This window comes from Prionailurus viverrinus, chromosome D1 (assembly GCF_022837055.1).
Source record: "Prionailurus viverrinus isolate Anna chromosome D1, UM_Priviv_1.0, whole genome shotgun sequence".
Classification (NCBI taxonomy): domain Eukaryota; kingdom Metazoa; phylum Chordata; class Mammalia; order Carnivora; family Felidae; genus Prionailurus; species Prionailurus viverrinus.
In genome coordinates this window covers 55697719-55716290 of record NC_062570.1, presented here as the reverse complement: position 1 = coordinate 55716290, position 18572 = coordinate 55697719, and the positions used below count along the sequence as shown (strand labels likewise).

The 18572-nt window shown below is 57.3% G+C and overlaps 1 protein-coding gene across 1 annotated transcript; it reads left to right on the top strand.

Moving 5' to 3' along the window:
* Positions 1–3105: 3105 nt before the first annotated feature.
* Positions 3106–17667, top strand: TSKU (tsukushi, small leucine rich proteoglycan). Its single transcript, XM_047824053.1, has 2 exons — positions 3106–3219; positions 15373–17667. Exon 2 carries the CDS (start codon positions 15381–15383, stop codon positions 16452–16454), a length of 1074 nt encoding a protein of 357 aa, XP_047680009.1. The 5' UTR covers positions 3106–3219; positions 15373–15380; the 3' UTR covers positions 16455–17667.
* The last annotated feature ends 905 nt before the right edge of the window (positions 17668–18572 follow it).

The following is an 18572-nucleotide window of genomic DNA, read 5'->3' as shown; positions in this document are numbered from 1 at the left end:
ACATCCCTGTGAGGTAGGGCTTGTTTATTCCCATTTTACAGGTAAGAAACTGGGGCTCAGGGGAAGAAAGGGACTAGCCCCAAGTCCATAGGTCGCCACGAATATAGCAACAGTTTGCTATAAGAATCTGGGGCTCTTCAGTTCCAAGGCCTCTCTTACTAGACTGCATTCTGCTTTTTGCGTGGATTGTAAGGTAGTACAAGGAACACCAGAGCCCTGTTTGTTCCATTTCTGCAGAAAACAGGTTGTGTGACCTCAGACAGATCTCTTGCCTTCTCGGGCCCTCCACCACTATCAATCTGGGTGGTTGTTACAGGGATTGAATGATACAATGACCTTTAAAGTATCTAGCCGCAGTCCCTGGTATGTGATCACGGTCAGGATGACCCCAGAAGGGTGAAGAGAACGGAAGTGAGAGTGCATACGTCTAAAGGGAGTGGCAACAGAATATACTGAAGGACCTACTCTACCTGGCAGAGGGCTTCTGGGGGAGGGGAATCTGAACAGAGACTTGAAAAATGTACAGGGGCTTCCCTCCCCCAGTTCCATGTAACTAGAGGACTAGAGCTTTAAATGTGTAAGAGGGAGTGGTCAGAAAGGAGACTGAAGAGGTGGGAGTAAGGTGGGGGCGTATCTCATGGGCCTTGAATGCCGAGCCAAGGAGTTTGGCTTTTGCCTTGGAAAGGTTCTAGGCAGACAAAATGTCATAATCAGTTTTGTGGATTTGCAGTTTAGGAATGCTATTTCTGCTGCAGTATAGACAGCAGACAAGGCTGCTGGACATTCCCTCTCCAAAGCCCCAGTTAGGAAAGATCAGGGAAATGATGAACGTGGGGAAGCTGCCTCCAGCCACCAACCAAGATGTGAAGAGCTGTTCATCACGTGTCTGTTAAGTGAAAAGCCCTTTGGGGGAGCCTGGAGGCTCCAGCCCAGCGGGTAGACCCTGCATACAAAGGGCAATGGGAGGTAGCATCCCCCTTCCCCCACCCCCTGCATTCCCTGGGAGTTGATTATTAATCTCCATTGCTCAAACGCTCAGCAGGAGCCTCCCTCCGTAACTCCACATCAAGGAATGTGAGTCTCCAGGCCAGGGCAAAGGCGGATTCACCAAAAGAAAGCCCCCTCCCCCACGGGGAGGGGGGCCAGAAAGTCAGGTGACCATGCCCCCTTCCCCTCTCCTCCCAAGCCTGCTGGGCTTTCCAGACTCTACACCATCCCTGATGGGAGACTTCTAGGTATAACAATAATGGCAATTTAACAATACAGGATGGCGCTTCCTGTGAGGCCGACTGAAGTTTTACTAAGTTACCTTGTTTACTTCTCACAACAGCCTCTTTTACAGAACCTCAGAGAGTTTAGGTAACTTGCCTAAGATTAGGCTACTTGCCGGCTAGCTCCGGTTGGAGCCTAAACCCAGTCCACCCTCAGGGCCCTCACCAAATGCTTTTTGGGGGTCTCCTCCCCCAGGCAGGGAGGGGGCTGTGGGAACGGTCTGACTCCTCCTGAGGGTTCCGGGATGCACAGAGAATGATTAGGGGATGCAGAGTTGAATCTTAGTGGCCCATTTAGTATAAGCTCCACTGTGAGGAGGTGACTGGATGCAAAGGAGCCTATGGTACAATTTCAAAGACTGATGCGAAGGGCTGGTTGGTCCCTCTGGCCTCCACCTCTGGCAGCTGGGTTTCTAACTCCGGGAGGACAATGGGCAGAGGAGAGGGGTGAGCTCTTCCTGTGCTGCACTGATAAGATGGGGCTCCTAGCCTTCTCCCTTCACCTCCCTAACCAGCAGGGACTCTGGGGGGTCTCAGCCCAGGTGAGTGGCGCCTTCAGGACCACACAGTGACTGGGTGCTGGGAGGACTTGCACGAGTACTTGGTTCTCCGTGCAGCAGATTCAATTTTGCTGCCCTGAGGCCTCCTCTCCTCCTTCCCCATCTCTCTACGTGCCTCCCTCCTTCCCCAGGCAGACAGGCACACATATACACACAAGCCCCAGCAACTTTTTGTAATTAAAAAAAAAAAAAGTAATAAATAAGGATCAAAAAGACTGGGAGTGCGAGTCTGGGCCACTGCAGGGGGAACATTGCCCAGTCTCTGCACCCAGGGGCCCTCTCCACAACAGAAAGTTCCTGGGAGGTCCAGGGTCAAGACCAAAACCTCCCTCAGCCCCTGGGCCAGATACCTGGGGGGTGCCTAACAACCTCCCTCATCCCTGTCTAAGCGTGTAGACTGGGAGACTCAAACTCACCCTGTGCACCAACCCCACATAGGGATTTCTCCCCCGACCCCCACCTTTAAAAGTTTGGGGTTGTTTTATGTCTTCCTGCCCTTACAACCATAAAAAGGGGTGAAGAGAGGATGGACTGCAGAGGGAGGAATAAACCGGTGCCGACTCACACACACAGTTTCCCTTCTTAGAAATCCAACCAGCAGTCCACGGTCCCCTTCAGAAAAAATTAGTTTGCTGTTTTCCTTCTCTCTCCCCAGGTTTTCTGCCTGAGCCTGTCTGTCTCCTCTCTGTGGGTTCGTCTTTCAGCCAGTCTTTCAGTTTCAGATTCCTGATGTACTTCTCACTAAAGTCTCTGGACCTCTTTTTCACTCATTAAAAAAAAAAAAAACGGGGTTGAACTCGAGAAGAGGGGACCCTCACCCACCCAATCTCTTTCTTACCAACATACCCCCCACCCTCTGTCTTACACACACACACACACACACACACACACACACACACACTCTCTCTCTCTCTCTCTCTCTCTCTTTCTCTCTCTCTGGCGACCTCCAGATGTTCCCGACCGTGCGGCCATCTGCTGAGGTTGCTCAGGCGCTCCGGGGGAGGGGTCAGGGATCCCGGTTGCAGGAAGCTGGGAGCCAGGCCGACTGGAGTGGGCGGGAGCTGCGTGCGCACTTTTGAGACGCTCCCTAGGGTGGAACCCGGGCTAGGCTCGGGCTCGGCAGGCGGGCGGGGGGCGGGGCGGGCGCGCGCCGGGAAAGCCGTCACTTTGGCGACACTCCCTAGGTCGCCAAGCTGCGGGCCCGAGCCGCCACTGGGCGCCTGGCAGGCGGGGCCGCGGGGCGGGGGGGTGGGGGGGGAGTGGGCTCCCAGCGGCGGGCGGGGGCCGGGGGGGCGGGCCGCGCCGCGGGGAGAAAAGCGCCGGCCGAAGGGCCCGCGGCCGGGCCGCCTGGGTGAGCGCGCCGAGGCGGCTGCGGCGCAGGCTTCCAGGTGGGTGCGGGTCCCGGGTGGAGCGGGAGTCTGCGCTGCGGGAGAAGGTCCGGAGCCCACGACCCCAACCTCGCCGCCCCATCCGGCGAGCAGGCGGGCGGCGCTGGACTCTGGGGGCGGGCCCAGGGCCCCTCAACTTTTCGTGGACCCAGGGCGTCGGCAGCCGCTGCCGGACGCCCCGGCCTCGGCCGGGGTAGGGAGCCCGAACTAAGGGGAGAGGGCTTCCAGGAGACAAAGGCTCTGACCGGGGGCCGGCGCCTCTGGGGTCTTTGTGCGGACACGTGCATCACGCGTTTGTGGGTCTTTGTGGATTTGGATCCGGGGACGTGCATCTGCCTGCGCCTTTGTGTATTTGTGGCTTTGCGTGGCTGTTTGGTGCCTGTGTCCACGTTCTGTGGGCTAGCGTTTGGGTGTGGGTGGGCGCATCGTTGTGTGTCCGCGTACGTGGTCTGTGCCTGTCGACGTGTCTGGGTTGGGTGTCCGTGGAGTGTATGCGCGCCTAGATCCAGACACCGCCCCAGCTCCTCGCTCCCCTGCTGTCCACCGGGGCCCCAGACTTGACTTCAAACTTTTCTCCTGGTTCCTCGGGCAACAGCCCTGGTCCTCCTCCCCCTGCAGCCCGGGCAGGGGCGCTGGCAGCCCTCCCCTCCTTCACCTCCTGGGGTCCTTAGTGCCGCGAGGGGATAGGATTGGGGGGGGGGGGTTGGTCAGCCGCGCTAGCGGACTGGCCCGGGGCTGGGAGGAGCGTGCCGGACGCCCCAGCCGAACCAGCTCGGACGAGAGAGGGAAGCGGCCAGTCCTGGGCCCCGGCGGGGGGCTGGAGACAGGAAAGGAGCCGGCAGCTGGGTTTGCCCGCCCTGATCTTCTCGGTGCGAGTGTATGTGACCGAGAGAGACGTGTCTGCTCGGCGGAGAGGCCGGCCCCAGCCCCCGGCTCCGCTTTGAGATCCGCTCTCCGCTGGCGTCCCGCCCCCGGGGGCTGGTGGGGGGACCAGCCCTCCGATCCTGTAGGTGAGGAGGCGACGGCTTCTGGGCTCCTGGGATCCGGGCGCGTCCGCGGCGCCGGCTCCAGTACCCTCAGCTGGCCTGCAGAGAGCAGGAACCGGGCACCTACTGGTTTCCGATGGGACGGCCACGGGCCCACAGTCCGGCTCTGGGCGAGTTGCTCAGCCTCTCGGAGTCACAGTCACCCTGTTGTGAGTGGGGGCGAGGAGCTTGCGGTGGGGATTACCTGCGCCGCGGGAACCCGCCTGAGAGCCTGCCGCCCACACTTGGCCGGGGCGAGGAGGTGACTCAGGAACTCTTCTCCCATCCTTCCTCCCTGCCTGCTCTACCCTTCAGAGAAGTCCAGACTTGCGGAGCCTAGGTCTGATAGTGAGGGAGGGCTCAGGGGTGGGACTCTGCTGGGCCTTTGATCCTGAGTGGGAAGATAGTAGCCCTTACACTTTCACTCCCCTGCCCCCCTCACCCCCTACCCTGCACCAGTCTTTAACCTAGAATTTTACCAGATGCTGCAGATGTGAAGGAGGGCCACGAGCCACTCACATAGGAAGGAGGCTACCATGGGCTCTATCCGTTCCCCTAATGGGCTTCAGTTTACCTTCTGGAAAGGAAGGTGTTGACTTCTCCCCTCCCTTGCTGTTGTTGCTGACTGGTTGAGACCCCAGAACCTGGGGACACTTTGATGTTTAACACACACCTCCATTCTGACTTGAGAAGTTCCCAGGCACTAATTTGCTGTGTTGAATGAGGGGGAGGAGAGGTGTCTTTGAAGTTAGGGAGGGATGAAGTGAGGGGGGCCTGGAGCCCCTGCAGCCCTGGAAGGGAAGGCTGGAACTCGGCAGCCAGGGGAAGCCGGGGAATATGTCCAGGAAGCAGGAAGTGTCTCCCACTGAGGAACACCACTGCATGGCTCTGTGTTTTCTGATAACACAGACAGAGGTGGTCAGCATTGTGGACCAACAGATGCAAGGTGTGTGTTTGGGGGGTGGGAATTGGACTTCAGCAGGAAGGGAAGGCAGGGGCCAAAGATGAGGGCCTCGAATGCCAGGCTTAGGAGCTGGAATTTGAACCTGTAGGCGGTAGAGAGCTGCCGGAGGGTTTAAGCAGGCATAATAGAGTGGGGTTGGTAATTCTAAGGAAACTTCCTCTGGTTTGTGGGTGGTGTTGGAGACTGGGAGACCAGTCTGCAGGCAGAGTTAGTCAAGAACCTAGATTGTACCCCCACTCCATTGCTTCCTAGCCCTGTGGCCTCGGGCGGGTGACTTTACCTCTGGTTCTTAGTCTCCTCATCCTTCAAATGTGAATGGTAGTAATTCCCGTCTCACTGATCTGTTGTGTCAAGTGGCGTAATGAATTACGTGTGCTAACAAAATGACACGAGGTTTGTAGTCTGCCTTACATTGTTGGATTGCACTGACAACAGAAGGCAGAGACAGCATCAACTGTGGTCCTAAACCTGATTTCACCACTTGGCGGGGCCCTCAGTCTCCTGGAAGCTCGAGCCAATTGTTGCCCTCACCAAGCAGGAGGAAGCTCTCTCTCGTCTGCTCTATCCCCGTTCACCTGGCCAGACCCCACACAGGAGACGAGCTGGACACAGATACGAAGATGGCCACAGACCACAAAGTGGGCAGGAGCTGCCCAGGGGCCATAGGAGCTTAGGAGGACCGCGACCTTTTGTTGGATGAGGGGCAGATTAGGCCTCACAGAGAAGGTGGCTTTTGACTTGAATGTGTGCATTTGCGTGGTAGACAAAGAAAAGAAGGCCATCTCTGTCATCTTCATCACAGAGGACAACCTGTGCAAAGGTGTGGGGCCCTAGAGGCAAGATAGGCTTTAGCGTGGCAAGCTCTCTTTGTGGGAGGGGTTTTAAGTGGGAGGGGTTTTATTATTTTTTTTAATTTTTTTTTTTAACATTTTATTTATTTTTGAGACAGAGAGAGACAGAGCATGAGCGGGGGAGGGGCAGAGAGAGAGGGAGACACAGAATCGGAAGCAGGCTCCAGGCTCTGAGCCATCAGCCCAGAGCCCGACGCGGGGCTCGAACTCAGGGACCGCGAGATCGTGACCTGAGCTGAAGTCGGACGCTTAACCGACTGAGCCACCCAGGCGCCCCATAAGTGGGAGGGGTTTTAAGTGGGAGGGGTGGTGAGGGCCGATTCTTCTGTTGCGACTGTACTCCCGACGCCCAGCAGGGCTGACAGTTGGAGGCAGGGGGCCAGGAACAAGGCTGCTGTAGCAGTCCAAGTCATGAGGCCTGCTGAGCCCAACCTGGGCAAGGCGAGGTAACTGCCTGGCTTGGGGGGATGAGAGAGGGGAAGATAGTGACCCACCTACCCAGGCATAGCCGCTGATTCTCCTTCTGTCCTCATTCCGCCACATGTGCGCCACAACTGTTTCAGCCTGCTTTGGCTCCTGCCACCTTTCCAAACCCCCTTCCCAATTCCCAGATAGATCCTGCTCAGCACTAGTGGCCCTGGTAGGGCCCTGGATGGTGCACTAGAAGAGAATCCAAGGCTTGAGGACGCATTTTGGATTCTTCTCTAAACCCTGCCACTGCCTCGCTTTCAGATCAGCTGGTGTCGAAGCTCCTTTTTCTTTCCTGGCCCCTGCAAGGTGTCACTGGGGGCAGGAACCCACACACAGTGAGCACCAAAGCGTGCCAGGCCCGAGGCTGAGTTTTCATTTTACCTTGTGTAATCATCCCAGTGACCTGCTGGGAGCAATACTAGAATTCTCAAGCATGTTACAGATGAAAGCTCAGACTCAGGTGAGGGCACGTGCAAGCCTCCTAGCAGGAGAGGCCCTCTGGGGTTGGAGCCCGGTCTACCTGGCTGCAAAACCCATTCCTCTGCCCCATACTGCCTCCTCGTGTGTCCCCACATTCTGCGTTACACCGAAGGGAACTTGGCAAGCTTCAGGAAGAAGATACGCTGCCTGGCGAAAATAGTATGGGGAGCCTGGCCCGTCTCTCTGTAGATCATCCTCCTTAGGCAAGGTTGCTGGGCCTCCAGGGCCTACCTTCACCAGGGATAATGTCACCGAGGAGGCCAGGCACTGGGTGTCAGAGTTCCTGGATCCTGAGTCCAGCCCCTGTCTTCACGGGCTGTGTGACTCTGGACAGATCACCAAACGTCTCTGGGTCTCTTTACGCAACTGCAGGATAGACACAGCGCTGTCTAACCTGCTGATCTTACAGAGTGCCTGAACAGCTAATAGTTGAGGCATTGGAAAGGTTGAGAGGTACCGTTTGGGGAAATAATAGTATTCTACATGCCTGGTATATCTTCATATAATACCGGCTCTGTGCCAGCTCCAGTGCTTCCTTAGCTCCAAGGACATAAAAATCAACCTGATCCCATCCCTACTCCCAGGAAGACAGACAGGTAGACGTAATTAGAGTCCAGCACGATCGGCTCTAGCCGTCACCCACACGGGCCCATTTGGAAGTAGAGTCACAGTGGCCTAAGGAAGGGTTTGGAGCTCAGACATCTGGATTCGAGACCTGGTTCTTCGACTACCCAGCGGAACAGTGTCATCTCTCTGTCTGCAAAATAGGGACAGTAATCCCTGCCTGCGGTCAAGGACGGTGATGAGGCAGAAGTGAGACGGTGACGTAGAAGCGTGTGGTGAGCTGACGTGTTTGTACAGATGTGCGGCATTAGCGATCGTGTCGGGAGAGCCAGCCCTCAAGGCTCTGGGAGTTTGGCCCTGAAATTCTTTTTGCCTTGCGTTTCCAGAGCTGACGAAGTGGCGGGGGTGGGGGAGGGGTGGGCAGGATGCTAATGGAATTTCCACCTGGGGATTTCGTTGGCATCATCTCAAGTGAGCTCATGGCAAAGGGAGCCCGGTGGGAGGCAGCTCAACATTGAGCAGCTGGTGGAGGCAAAAGTCTGCCTCAGGTGGGTGCTGGGGCCCTGGTCCAACCGAAGGTTCAGCCTCCTCCCCACCTCATCCCTGTGCCAGGAGCTCCCTCTTGCAGGTGTGGTGAGGAGTCTGGCAAATCTTGGGGCCAGAAATGCTGTGGTGCAGCACCAGGGGCAGGCACGTGGGGCCAGGACGGCCCAAGCTAGAACCCCTAGCTCTAGACAGGTCTCAGGGGAGGAGGAGAAGAGGGTTTGGGGCCTGGCCAGCCGATACCAGCGCACTGACCCAAGAACATTCGTACAACAGGTCATAGACCCGCCAGGTGCCTGGCGCTGCACTGGGGACTTGGGTAGGGGGGAACGTAAAGGAGAATAACATGGTCATTGCCTTCTGGAATCTCAGTACATCATCACCATCACCGTCTATGGGGCACTTAGCATGAGGCAGACATTGAGCCAAATGTTTCACACGCCGTCCCTTAATGCTTTTACCAACCCCGTGTTGTTCTCCCTACTGGGGACACGGAGACTCAACCAGGCGAGTAGGTACAGGGCTGGACTTTCACCTGGGTCTGAATCCCGCAGTTGATCCTGAATTGCTGGGCCGCCCACTCACCCGACAGTATTTGCCATGCCTGCCAGGCCTGGCTCTGACCCCGGGCGGAGGTCTGGGGGGAAGGGATAAACAGGTGAAGATGTCAGAGTCAGGGTCCCAAGCTGGCCGCACTTCCAGTCGGGAGATGGGCAGGTGAAGAACGGTAGAGAACGTAGTCAGTGTGCAGCCGGATGGACGATGTGAGAGGCCCGGGGAGGGAGAGGTGGCCCGGGGGCCCCAGCGGACAGAACAGGCTTTGTTCCACTGGCAGGGCCAGGGCAGGCCAGGTGGGTGTGGGTGCGGGTGCAGCTGGCAGCGGTGAGGCATCGAGACCCAGGTCCTGCTCTGCCATTTCCTTGTTGTCACTGCCCACTCTGGGCCTCCGTTACCCGTGCGTTATCGTGGGGGACCCTCCAGTTCCCCAGCCCTGAATTCTCTGAATTTGAGGAAGCATGACAGGGCCGGGAGTTGTCCAGAGGTCACCACCGTGGGTTCGGATCAAGATGGGGGCTCAGCTAGGGGAGGGAAGACGGTGGGGACAGCTGACAGATGCCCTGTGCCAGGGAGAACTGGATTTCTGCGGGTACAAGTAGAAGTTGGGAGGTTTTTGGGAAGGGGAGTGATGTGGGCAAAGCTGTTCTGGAGGGTCTCCTACCAGGGAGACCTACCTGGAGTCTGTTAGTAAATAGCCACACTGCTTAGTCTTTTGACCTCACAGGGCCATCAGCAGACTTTCCTAGTGTCACAGTGGGCGCACCAAGGAGTAACTCCTGGCCCCTGCCCGGAGGACCTTATGCTGTGTCCCCTGAACCCAGAGTGGGGAGTTTCTTTTTTTTTTTTTTATTTTTTAATGTTTATTTATTTTTTTTTTTTTAAATTTTTTTTTAACGTTTATTTATTTTTGAGACAGAGAGAGAGACAGAGCATGAACGGGGGAGGGGCAGAGAGAGAGGGAGACACAGAATCGGAAACAGGCTCCAGGCTCTGAGCCATCAGCCCAGAGCCCGATGCGGGGCTCGAACTCACGACCGCGAGATCGTGACCTGGCTGAAGTCGGACGCTTAACCGACTGCGCCACCCAGGCGCCCTAATGTTTATTTATTTTTGAGAGACAGAGAGAGGCAGCATGAGCGGGGGAGGGGCAGAGAGAGAGGGAGACCCAGACCAAGGAGCAGGCTCCAGGCTCTGAGCCGTCGGCACAGAGCCCGACGCGGGGTTCAAACTCACAAGCCAGGAGATCATGACCTGAGCCGGCTCAACCGCTCAACCGACTGAGCCACCCAGGTGCCCCCAGAGTGGGTAGTTTCTAACCCCTCGTGTTCTGTAAGCTGGCTGACCAGTGTCTTTGATCCGCAGGTCGGGGTTTGGAAAAGAAGTGATACATCTTGGGCCAAAGATCTCCTTTCCTCCCTCAGCTTCAATGGTGGCCCCCTGTCCGCCTCTCCCTTTCTCCCCAGGGTAGATCACAGGTCCCAAGAGGGAGACAGAGTTCATACTGTTACACAGATGAGAAAACCAAGGCTCAAAGAAATAATGAAAACCATCAGGGTCACACAGGGAGTGGCAGACCTTGGCACTAGAGGCCTGGTCTTCTGGGTCCAAGACAAGCGTTAGTGATCTTGTTCTGAGTTGGTCTCCCGTCCCCACGGCTGGTCTGTAAGCCTCATAAGGACAGGGGCCCTGGTACCCCCAACCCCCACCCAACATATACCTCACATGGCCTTGCACAGCACGCCCTGCACTTCGTAGAGATTTAGTAAACGCTCCTGATAAGTTCTGGACTCCTGAAATGCTAGAGCTGCACTGTCTAGACTCAGCCTCTTACTGTGAAGCTAGAGAAGCTGAGGCCCAGAGAGGAGACGGGACCTGTCCGCAGAGGGAACAGGCCAGGCAGAGCAGGGACTAAGGCGGGCGCCCCTGACTGTCCTCCAGGGTCTGTCTTGTCACCATGCACAGTTGTCCTCCCCTTCAGCCCCAGAGAGTGGTGAGAGGGATGGGGAGGGGCCTCGGCGGCCCTCTCTGGGGGCCCCTTCTACCGTGTAACCTAGGAGAGGCATCCACTGTTCATCTGTCAAGTCCTGGCCCTGTGGTCTCTGATCCTCACAGCAACCCCTCGAGGAAGGGCTTGCCGTCTCCATTTTCGGTGAGAAAACGGGCTCAGGGAGAGGGAGTCGCTTCCCAGAGTTGCCCAGTTTGGCATGTGACTGCTTCCCAGTGTTGCAGCTCCTTCAAATCAGGGAACTGATCCCAGAATGCCAGTTTTTGTCTTCAGCCCCAACTCTGATCAGTGGGTAGAGGCCTCCTAGAGCACCGTGTCCGGAATAGCTCGGAGGCCCTGTGCAGGGCCCCAGGAAGCGGTGCTGTGATTGATTCGTGACCTCTGCAGTGGATAGGGCTATAGGTAAGATCAAAAGGCACCACCTTTCCATTATGTGGCCTCCACCCCCGGGGGCCCCATTTCTCTATAGGAACGTTCGACTTCGCCTTCACAGTCCCCTCTGAGGCTGATAAGGACCATCATTTCCATCCCAGACTCATAGTCTAAGGAACTGGTCCAGAGATGTAAAATGACTTGCCTGGTTCACCCTGCCAATTAGTGTCCAAGGTTTCTGGCTGTGAAGGCCTTCTCTGCCCACGACGCTGAGGCTGGTGGTTTTTGTCAAGGGGAACTCCCATTACTCATCCCTTCCCAGAGCCAGCAGCGCTGTTGAGAAACTCGGGCCTCCCAGGAAAGAATCGCTCTTCCAGAGGGTGCCGATAAGAGCTTGGGCACGTCTGATACGTGTGTGCCGAAGCAAGGAAGAAGAGAGATGGGGCAGCCCCCGCCCTCCGCTGGTGCCCACGCACCTGCTCCCTGTCTGTGGAGGAAGGCGGGGGAGCCCACACTGCATTCTCCCCATGTGCTAGGAAGGCTGCCAGGTGCCGCCCTGCCATCGTTTCATTTCGTCCCCGTGATAGTCCCGGGAGGTGGCTATTAATATCTCCATTTTACAGACGAGGAGACTGAGGCTCAGAGATAGTAGCTACACAAGATCAGAGAAAGCAGAGATGGCCACGGGGCACTCTTTCAGGAGGCTTTGTTACTATGTTTGCCAGTGTGTTGCATGCATTTTTTACCGTAAGAGAGGAAATAGGGGTAGAAAAGGAGATTAAGCCATGTTTAAATCACTCAACGGTTCTACCATCTAAAGAGAAACTACTGTTGTATGGATAGATTTTCTTCTAGACTTTCCAAAGTTAGGATCTGGGTGGTGGTTGTTGTTTTTAATGCATAGTTATAATTTTCCTAGACATGCAATTTATCCTTATGATACCTAGCATTATGGCATCAGCCCCCTCTGTGAAGCCGCAGGCTTTTCTGAGCATGACTTTTATGGACTTTGTAAGATCCCCAGGGGACTTCCTGAGTCTCAGCAGCCATCCTGAGCGGGCTGGGAAGCCCTAGGCCTGGAATGAGCAGACCAGAGCCTGAACGCCACCTCCTCACGGGGAATCCGTGGACAAGTCACTGCACACGGGGTCACAGCCGCCTCATCACTAAAGTGCCAGATTTCATGCCCTGCTCTGCCGCCCTCATGGCATCAAACGAGCAGAGGCCTTTTGTAAACTCTAGAGAGCTGTGCCCCTGGCAGGAATTTTCCTTATCTTCCCTCGGTCTCCTTCTGAGAAAGTTCTGCCTTCCCCTTGGCCCCTGAGCCTTTTGCTAAGGGCTTAGAGCAATAGTGGCAGACCCTAGCATCTCCGAGACATGCATACCTAAGGCATCCCTCCCAGAGGGGACATCTCCTCAGAGCAGGACAAGGGCACTGACCCTCAAAGACCACCAACCCACATACCTCTGCCTTTGCCCCCTTCTGGGTCCACGTTGTAAGGCATCTCAGGGGTTTCTCCCTTCTTTCAACCTCCTAGGAGACCTCTGAGAGGCCTCTGGGCTCTCTTCTTTTCTCAGCTAATACAGAAGTGCGTGTTCCACTTGAACCAAACCAGTTATAAGGTCACCGAGGCCTGAATTCAGTTCCAGGCTCTGTCACCTTCCCTTTTCGCGTCCTCGGTTTACTCTAAAATGGACACAAGATGCTGACTTCCTGGAGTGACCGCAGAAGTGGGAGAGAATGTGAGTCCGGCACTAGCCCATAATGGGGACAGGCTCCGACTGTCCCCATCAGCACTTTCCACTGCCAGTGTGAGGCCCGGAGCGTGGCCCCTGTGCAGGGCTGAGCGCGGACCTTGTCTAGGCTGCCCTGGGAGCATTGGCGAACACAGGCATCCAGGTGGGTCTCGATCTGTGCTCCTGCTCCCTTTACGTCTGCTGTTGTGTCTCCAGCGGCCCAGGAATGACCACCTTGCATTCGTGCACAGCTCTTCACAGTTTGCATTGCACTTTGGTGGGAGTCGAATCACCTGACCTGAGGAGGGCAGGGCAGGGATTATTGCCTGTGGTACAGAGGAGAGGCTAAGGCCCGGGGAGGGCAGTAAGAGGCCCCTGCTCTGGAGGGAAGGTTTGGGCTGTGTCTGGGCTGCCGGTTACATAAGCAGGAGCTCACGAGGGGCCATCTGGCATTTAATAGGCACATTGTATAATCACCTTGGGGAACCAAAGCGCAATCTCAGGGCCATTGTGTGTGTGTGTGTGTGTGTGTGTGTGTGTGTGTGTGTGTGATGTTTGTTTAAACCCCAGGAAGGGTGGGTATGGACAAATAGGCTTGGCAGGGAAGGTGGGGCTCTGAGTGGTAATGAACCCCTGTGGTGAGAAGCTCACCCAACAGAACAAAGGGGGCCTGGAGCAACTCAATATTTTCCTTTTGGTTCCAGACAACTGGAACACTCTGTCCTGCCTCAGTTGGGACAAAGTCCAGGATGCACCTGGGCCGGGTTTAATCCTCAAATTGGCCTCTACAAAAGAAAGGGGTGGGAGAGGAGAGGCCCACAGAGGGGGGTGGAGAGAAGAGCCCCACTTCTCGCTGTCCCTGTGCAGAGCCAGAGTGTGGATCAAATGGCGGCCCCTTTAAAGTTTCATGTAGGGCTAGTAATGCTATCCTGCTTCTCCCTCCCCTCTACCCCCGCCCTGAAGGCCAGTAGGGGCAGGTGGGGAAGGGGAGACTGGGCAGGGGGGCAGAGCAGGGCCACGCCAGGTGAAGAGACCTGCTGGGGTGAGGCAGGGTGCCTTCTGTCCCCCCGGGTGGAGTGGTCACTGTGTGGCAGGAGCGGGGGGAAACCCCAGACTGTCCTGTTAGAGGCCTTCATTACTCAACCCTCTCTTTCATCCCCCTGTGAGCCCCTCCCCCAGCACCTCTGTCCATGGAGCTACGGTGGGTGTGAGCTCAGGCTCTGGGTCACACAGATGTGCGTGGGTGTGAGGAATGAAGGTGACAACACACATGCAGGTCTGGCGTCGCTGGCAGCTGCTGTTAGAATCGTACAGGGAGGGAAACCGAGGCCAGGGGAGGGTAGTGGCTTGCGTCATGGCAAGTGGCAGTGGGAAGAGCGCCTCGTGGGCCTGTCTCCACTGGCCACCTGACCAGCCCTGCTTGAGGCAGCAGGTGAAAATAGCGGAATTGGGGCTGAGCACGCGTGGGTTCTCGTCCTGCCCTGCTTTTTACTAGTTTGGGATAAAACCCAGGTCCTCTCTGAGCCTCTAGTCCTTCTTCCATATGAGGGAGTCAGCCCAGCTGCCTGCCCTGGGTTAAAGAAAGGGCCAAAGAGGCATAACAGCTGTATCAGCTTTGGGTAGGGAGGGACAGGGTGGGGGGGCGGGGAAGGGGCTTGGGACAAGTGTCCCCAGAGCCCACCTGGAAGTCTAGACACAGGGTCCCCAATTGGAATGAACTATGCTGCTTCTGGAGGACAGGCCAGGGAGAGGGCTTAGGACTGTGGACTCAGCTATTGTTACCCACAAGAGGGGTCAGGTGGGTAGTCAATGCAGGCCCCCCTTACAGGGCGAGACCTCCATCTGAGCGGATGGAGTATGGGTCTCAGACGTGGTTCCAGCCACTGCCAAAGCACGACAGTGAGTCATGCCTCCCCTGTACTCCATCTAATTCCATCCCCCTTACGTGTGGCCATGCATAGCTTTCTGAACCTTTGCATTCTCAGTTCCGTCTTCGTGAAGTAGCTGCCTTGAGGTGTCTGTAATTGTGAAGGTTAAGTGGGGCCAGGCCGTGATGGCGGGTAGCGTTAACAGCCAGCTCATGGCGCACGCTCAGAGCTGGATAGAGCACCCTGACCCCTCCTCAGCAGGGCCTAGGGCAAGACCAGCCCATGGACCCTCTCCCATCAGAGCCGGAGGGGCCAGACCCATCTAGTCCAGGGGGTTTCCGGCAGGGTTCCTCAACATCCTACGGCAGGACTGGTAAAGAGGCCTGGAAAATTCCAAGTCCCCACCCTCATGTCAGCCAGAACATGCCCATTTTCCTCTGCTAATCTTTTTCTAAGAAAGCCTTCCGCTGCTTTCAGTTTACAATCCACCCACCTGGCCTTTTATCACACAGATGGAGAGACTGAGGCCAGAGAGGAATGGGGACCCGGAATTACATGAGGAAGGGTGTTCGGGGAAAGCGTCCTGGGAGGACAGGACTGGTGGTGGCAACTTCCAGCTGGGCCTAGATATGCTGGCTCGTGTCTTACGTGGTAGGCCAGAACCACCTGGTGTGGGGTGCCTGCTGCCGTCCCTCACCTGTGGCTCTCCTTCCAGCCCCCACCATGCCGTGGCCCCTGCTGCTGCTCCCACTGCTGCTGCTGGCCGTGAGCGGGGCCCAGACGACCCGGCCATGCTTCCCCGGATGCCAGTGTGAGGTGGAGACCTTCGGCCTCTTCGACAGCTTCAGCCTGACACGCGTGGACTGCAGTGGCCTGGGCCCCCACATCGTGCCCGTGCCCATCCCTCTGGACACAGCCCACTTGGACCTGTCCTCCAACCGGCTGGAGACCGTGAACGAGTCGGTGCTGGCGGGGCCGGGCTATACCACGCTGGCAGGCCTGGATCTCAGCCACAACCTGCTCGCCAGCATCTCGCCCACCGCCTTCTCCCGCCTTCGCTACCTGGAGTCGCTCGACATCAGCCACAATGGCCTGGCAGCTCTGCCGGCGGAGAGCTTCACCAGCTCGCCCCTGAGCGACGTGAACCTCAGCCACAACCGGCTCCGAGAGGTCTCGGTGTCTGCCTTCACGACCCACAGCCCGGGCCGGGCGCTGCACGTGGACCTCTCCCACAACCTCATCCACCGCCTGGTGCCCCACCCTGCAGGGGCCAGCCTGCCCGCACCCGCCATTCAGAGCCTGAACCTGGCCTGGAACCGGCTCCGCACCGTACCCGACCTCCGGGACTTGCCCCTGCGCTACCTGAGCCTGGATGGCAACCCGCTGGCTGCCGTTGGCCCGGGTGCCTTCAGGGGGCTGGCAGGCCTCACGCATCTGTCACTGGGCAGCCTGCAGGGGCTCCCCCAGCTGGCGCCCCATGGCTTCCGTGAGTTGCAAGGCTTGCAGGTCCTGGACCTTTCAGGCAACCCCAAGCTCAAGTGGGCGGGAGCTGAGGTATTCTCGGGCCTGGGCTCCCTGCAGGAGCTGGACCTGTCAGGCACGGGCCTGGTGCCTCTGCCTGAGATGCTGCTCGTCCACCTGCCAGCACTGCAGAGCATCAGCGTGGGCCAGGGCGTGCGGTGCCGGCGGCTAGTGCGGGAGGGCGCCTATCCTCGGCAGCCTGTCTCTAGCCCCAAGGTGGCCCTGCACTGCGTAGACCCCCGGGAAAGGGCTGCGGAGAGCCCCAACGCTTTGTGACAAACGGTGTGGCCCGGGGCCGTCTGATACACTGCTGCCCTGGGCTTCCTCAGGGCCTGGGTAATTTATATTTTCATGTGCCAATGCCAGGGGGCACCCTGCAGGCCTCTGTAGCAGCGCGGAAGAGAGCTGTGGACCTAGGGAGAGCTTTGGGGCTGGGGCCGACACCCAGGAGCAGAGTCTGGCCCCTCTGTCTGTGTTGCTCCCCAGACCATAAGTAGAAGGTCTTAGATGCCAAACCCAGACGGCAGTCCCCTGCCGTCCTTCCCCGTTTGTCCCCAAAGTGCCTTCCTTCAGGCCTGGGCCAACCTGACCTGTGACAGGGGGAGGGTGGAAGGGCGATACTGCTGCAGAAAAGAGGTCAGGCCCACGGCTGAGCATCCCCTTGGGCCCACGGTCCAGTCACTCAGGGGCATGAGTTTCTTTTATGAGGTAGCCCCCGCTTTGCCCTGGCCCATGAGGCCCACCTCATCCTTTTGTTTTCCTCTAGAACGCTGGGTGGAACCTTAGTCATAGAAGGGACTAGAGAAAAAAATCAAGTGCACCTCCTCATGTGACAGGTGGGGACACTGAGGTCCAGAGAGGGCAAATGGCTAATCTAAGGCACTAGAGCCATGAGGACATTACCGGCCCCAGCATCCTGCCTCCCAGCGAGGCCTTGTGCACTTCTCTGTCTTCTCTAAATCATGCCCTCTGTCCCCTTCCTGGGCTCCCCCATCCTGCCATTTGTACCCTTTCCCTGTCTTCCCCAGGACAGGCAAGGGCCTCAGAGGTGGGACTCGGACCCAAGACCAGCTGTATGGCACAGGTTAAGTGAGTTCACCTCAGAGCCTCTGGAAGCTTCAGGCATGCCAGTCCCAGCCCTACCAGTTTCCCACTCTGCAGTGGGGTCCTCCAGCGTTGAGACTGGAAATTCGTCCATTGACCCCTGCGGTACTGCCTCGGAGTGCAAGGAGTTGATGCAGTCCTGGAGCCCCAAGGGGCCTCCTGGACTCGGTCCCCACTGGCCCTGAGCCCAACAGCCTCTCTCACCCATCTTTGGGCAGGAGGCAGGTACCCCCATCAATGTTTATGCTCTCAGCTTCCCAGCCCTGGGCTCTTTCCTTTGTATTTGTTCTATAAAAGTTGTTGCCTTTGTAATGGACTGTTACTTCAACCACCCCTCCCCCGACCCCTGCCGGCAGGGGATGGAAACGTGTCATTTGTAAAAGAAGAAAAACATTGCATTTGTTCACTTTTGTAATACTGTGTCCTGGGGGTGTGCTGAGGGAGGAGGTGTTGGGGGGAAGCGATTGGGCATCAGGGGTCCCAAGGAGCCACCCACAGGACAAGGAGAGCTCTGTCCTCCCCCACTTAGCCCCACCCTACACCTAACTGATCCTTGATTTAATAAACACTATAAAGAGTCCATCTTTCCATCCTTGGACTAGCACCCTCCAACATGCTCTGGGCAGCCTGTTGTCCCGGAAAAGCCCCATCCCCTCTCGCAGGATTTGAAGAGTGAGCTGACCTGAGGGAGGGAGTTACTGGGCGGGGGGGGGGGGGGGGGGGGGGGGGGGGGGTAACTGAAAGGAGTCGTTCCTTTCCCTGTGGCTTGCACCCCGTCCACCCTTCTCTCCCCTCTCCCTGCTGCCCCAACTCCATGAACTTGGCAGGCCCTCCCACACCTGTGCTTTTGCTCAGGCTGTTCCTCTGGGGCCTTGCCCTCCCCCCACCCCCCACATCCCTGCCTCTCAGCTCCTTCCCACCCGAATAGCGCCAGTTCCGGCCTCACCTCAGAAGCTTTCCCTAAGACCCCCTCCCCTCCCTCCTCTGAGCTGCTGCAGTATTTTGTGACTTCTTGGCACTTTGCCTGCTGTGGTACCCTAAATCCTGTTTGCACACTTCCAGTCGCAGGGAACTCCCTTCCAGTTCATCTGAATGGGTCCGCTGTCTGTAAGTTATTCCTTCTCACTGGCCAAGGTCTGCGGGAACATCCGTCACCATCATCACCAACAATGACCAGTTTTTTCTGATATCTACTCTGCCAAGGGAATCTTGTTCTTGGGGTGTCAGTGGGAAGGACACACAGAAGACACCTGAGCGGCAGGTAGCTGTGAGAGCCTGCCGGGGCAGGGT

Coding starts and splice junctions, on each gene's coding strand:
- TSKU (XM_047824053.1), top strand. CDS start 15,381: ATGCCGTGGCCCCTGCTGCTGCTCCCACTGCTGCTGCTGGCCGTGAGC.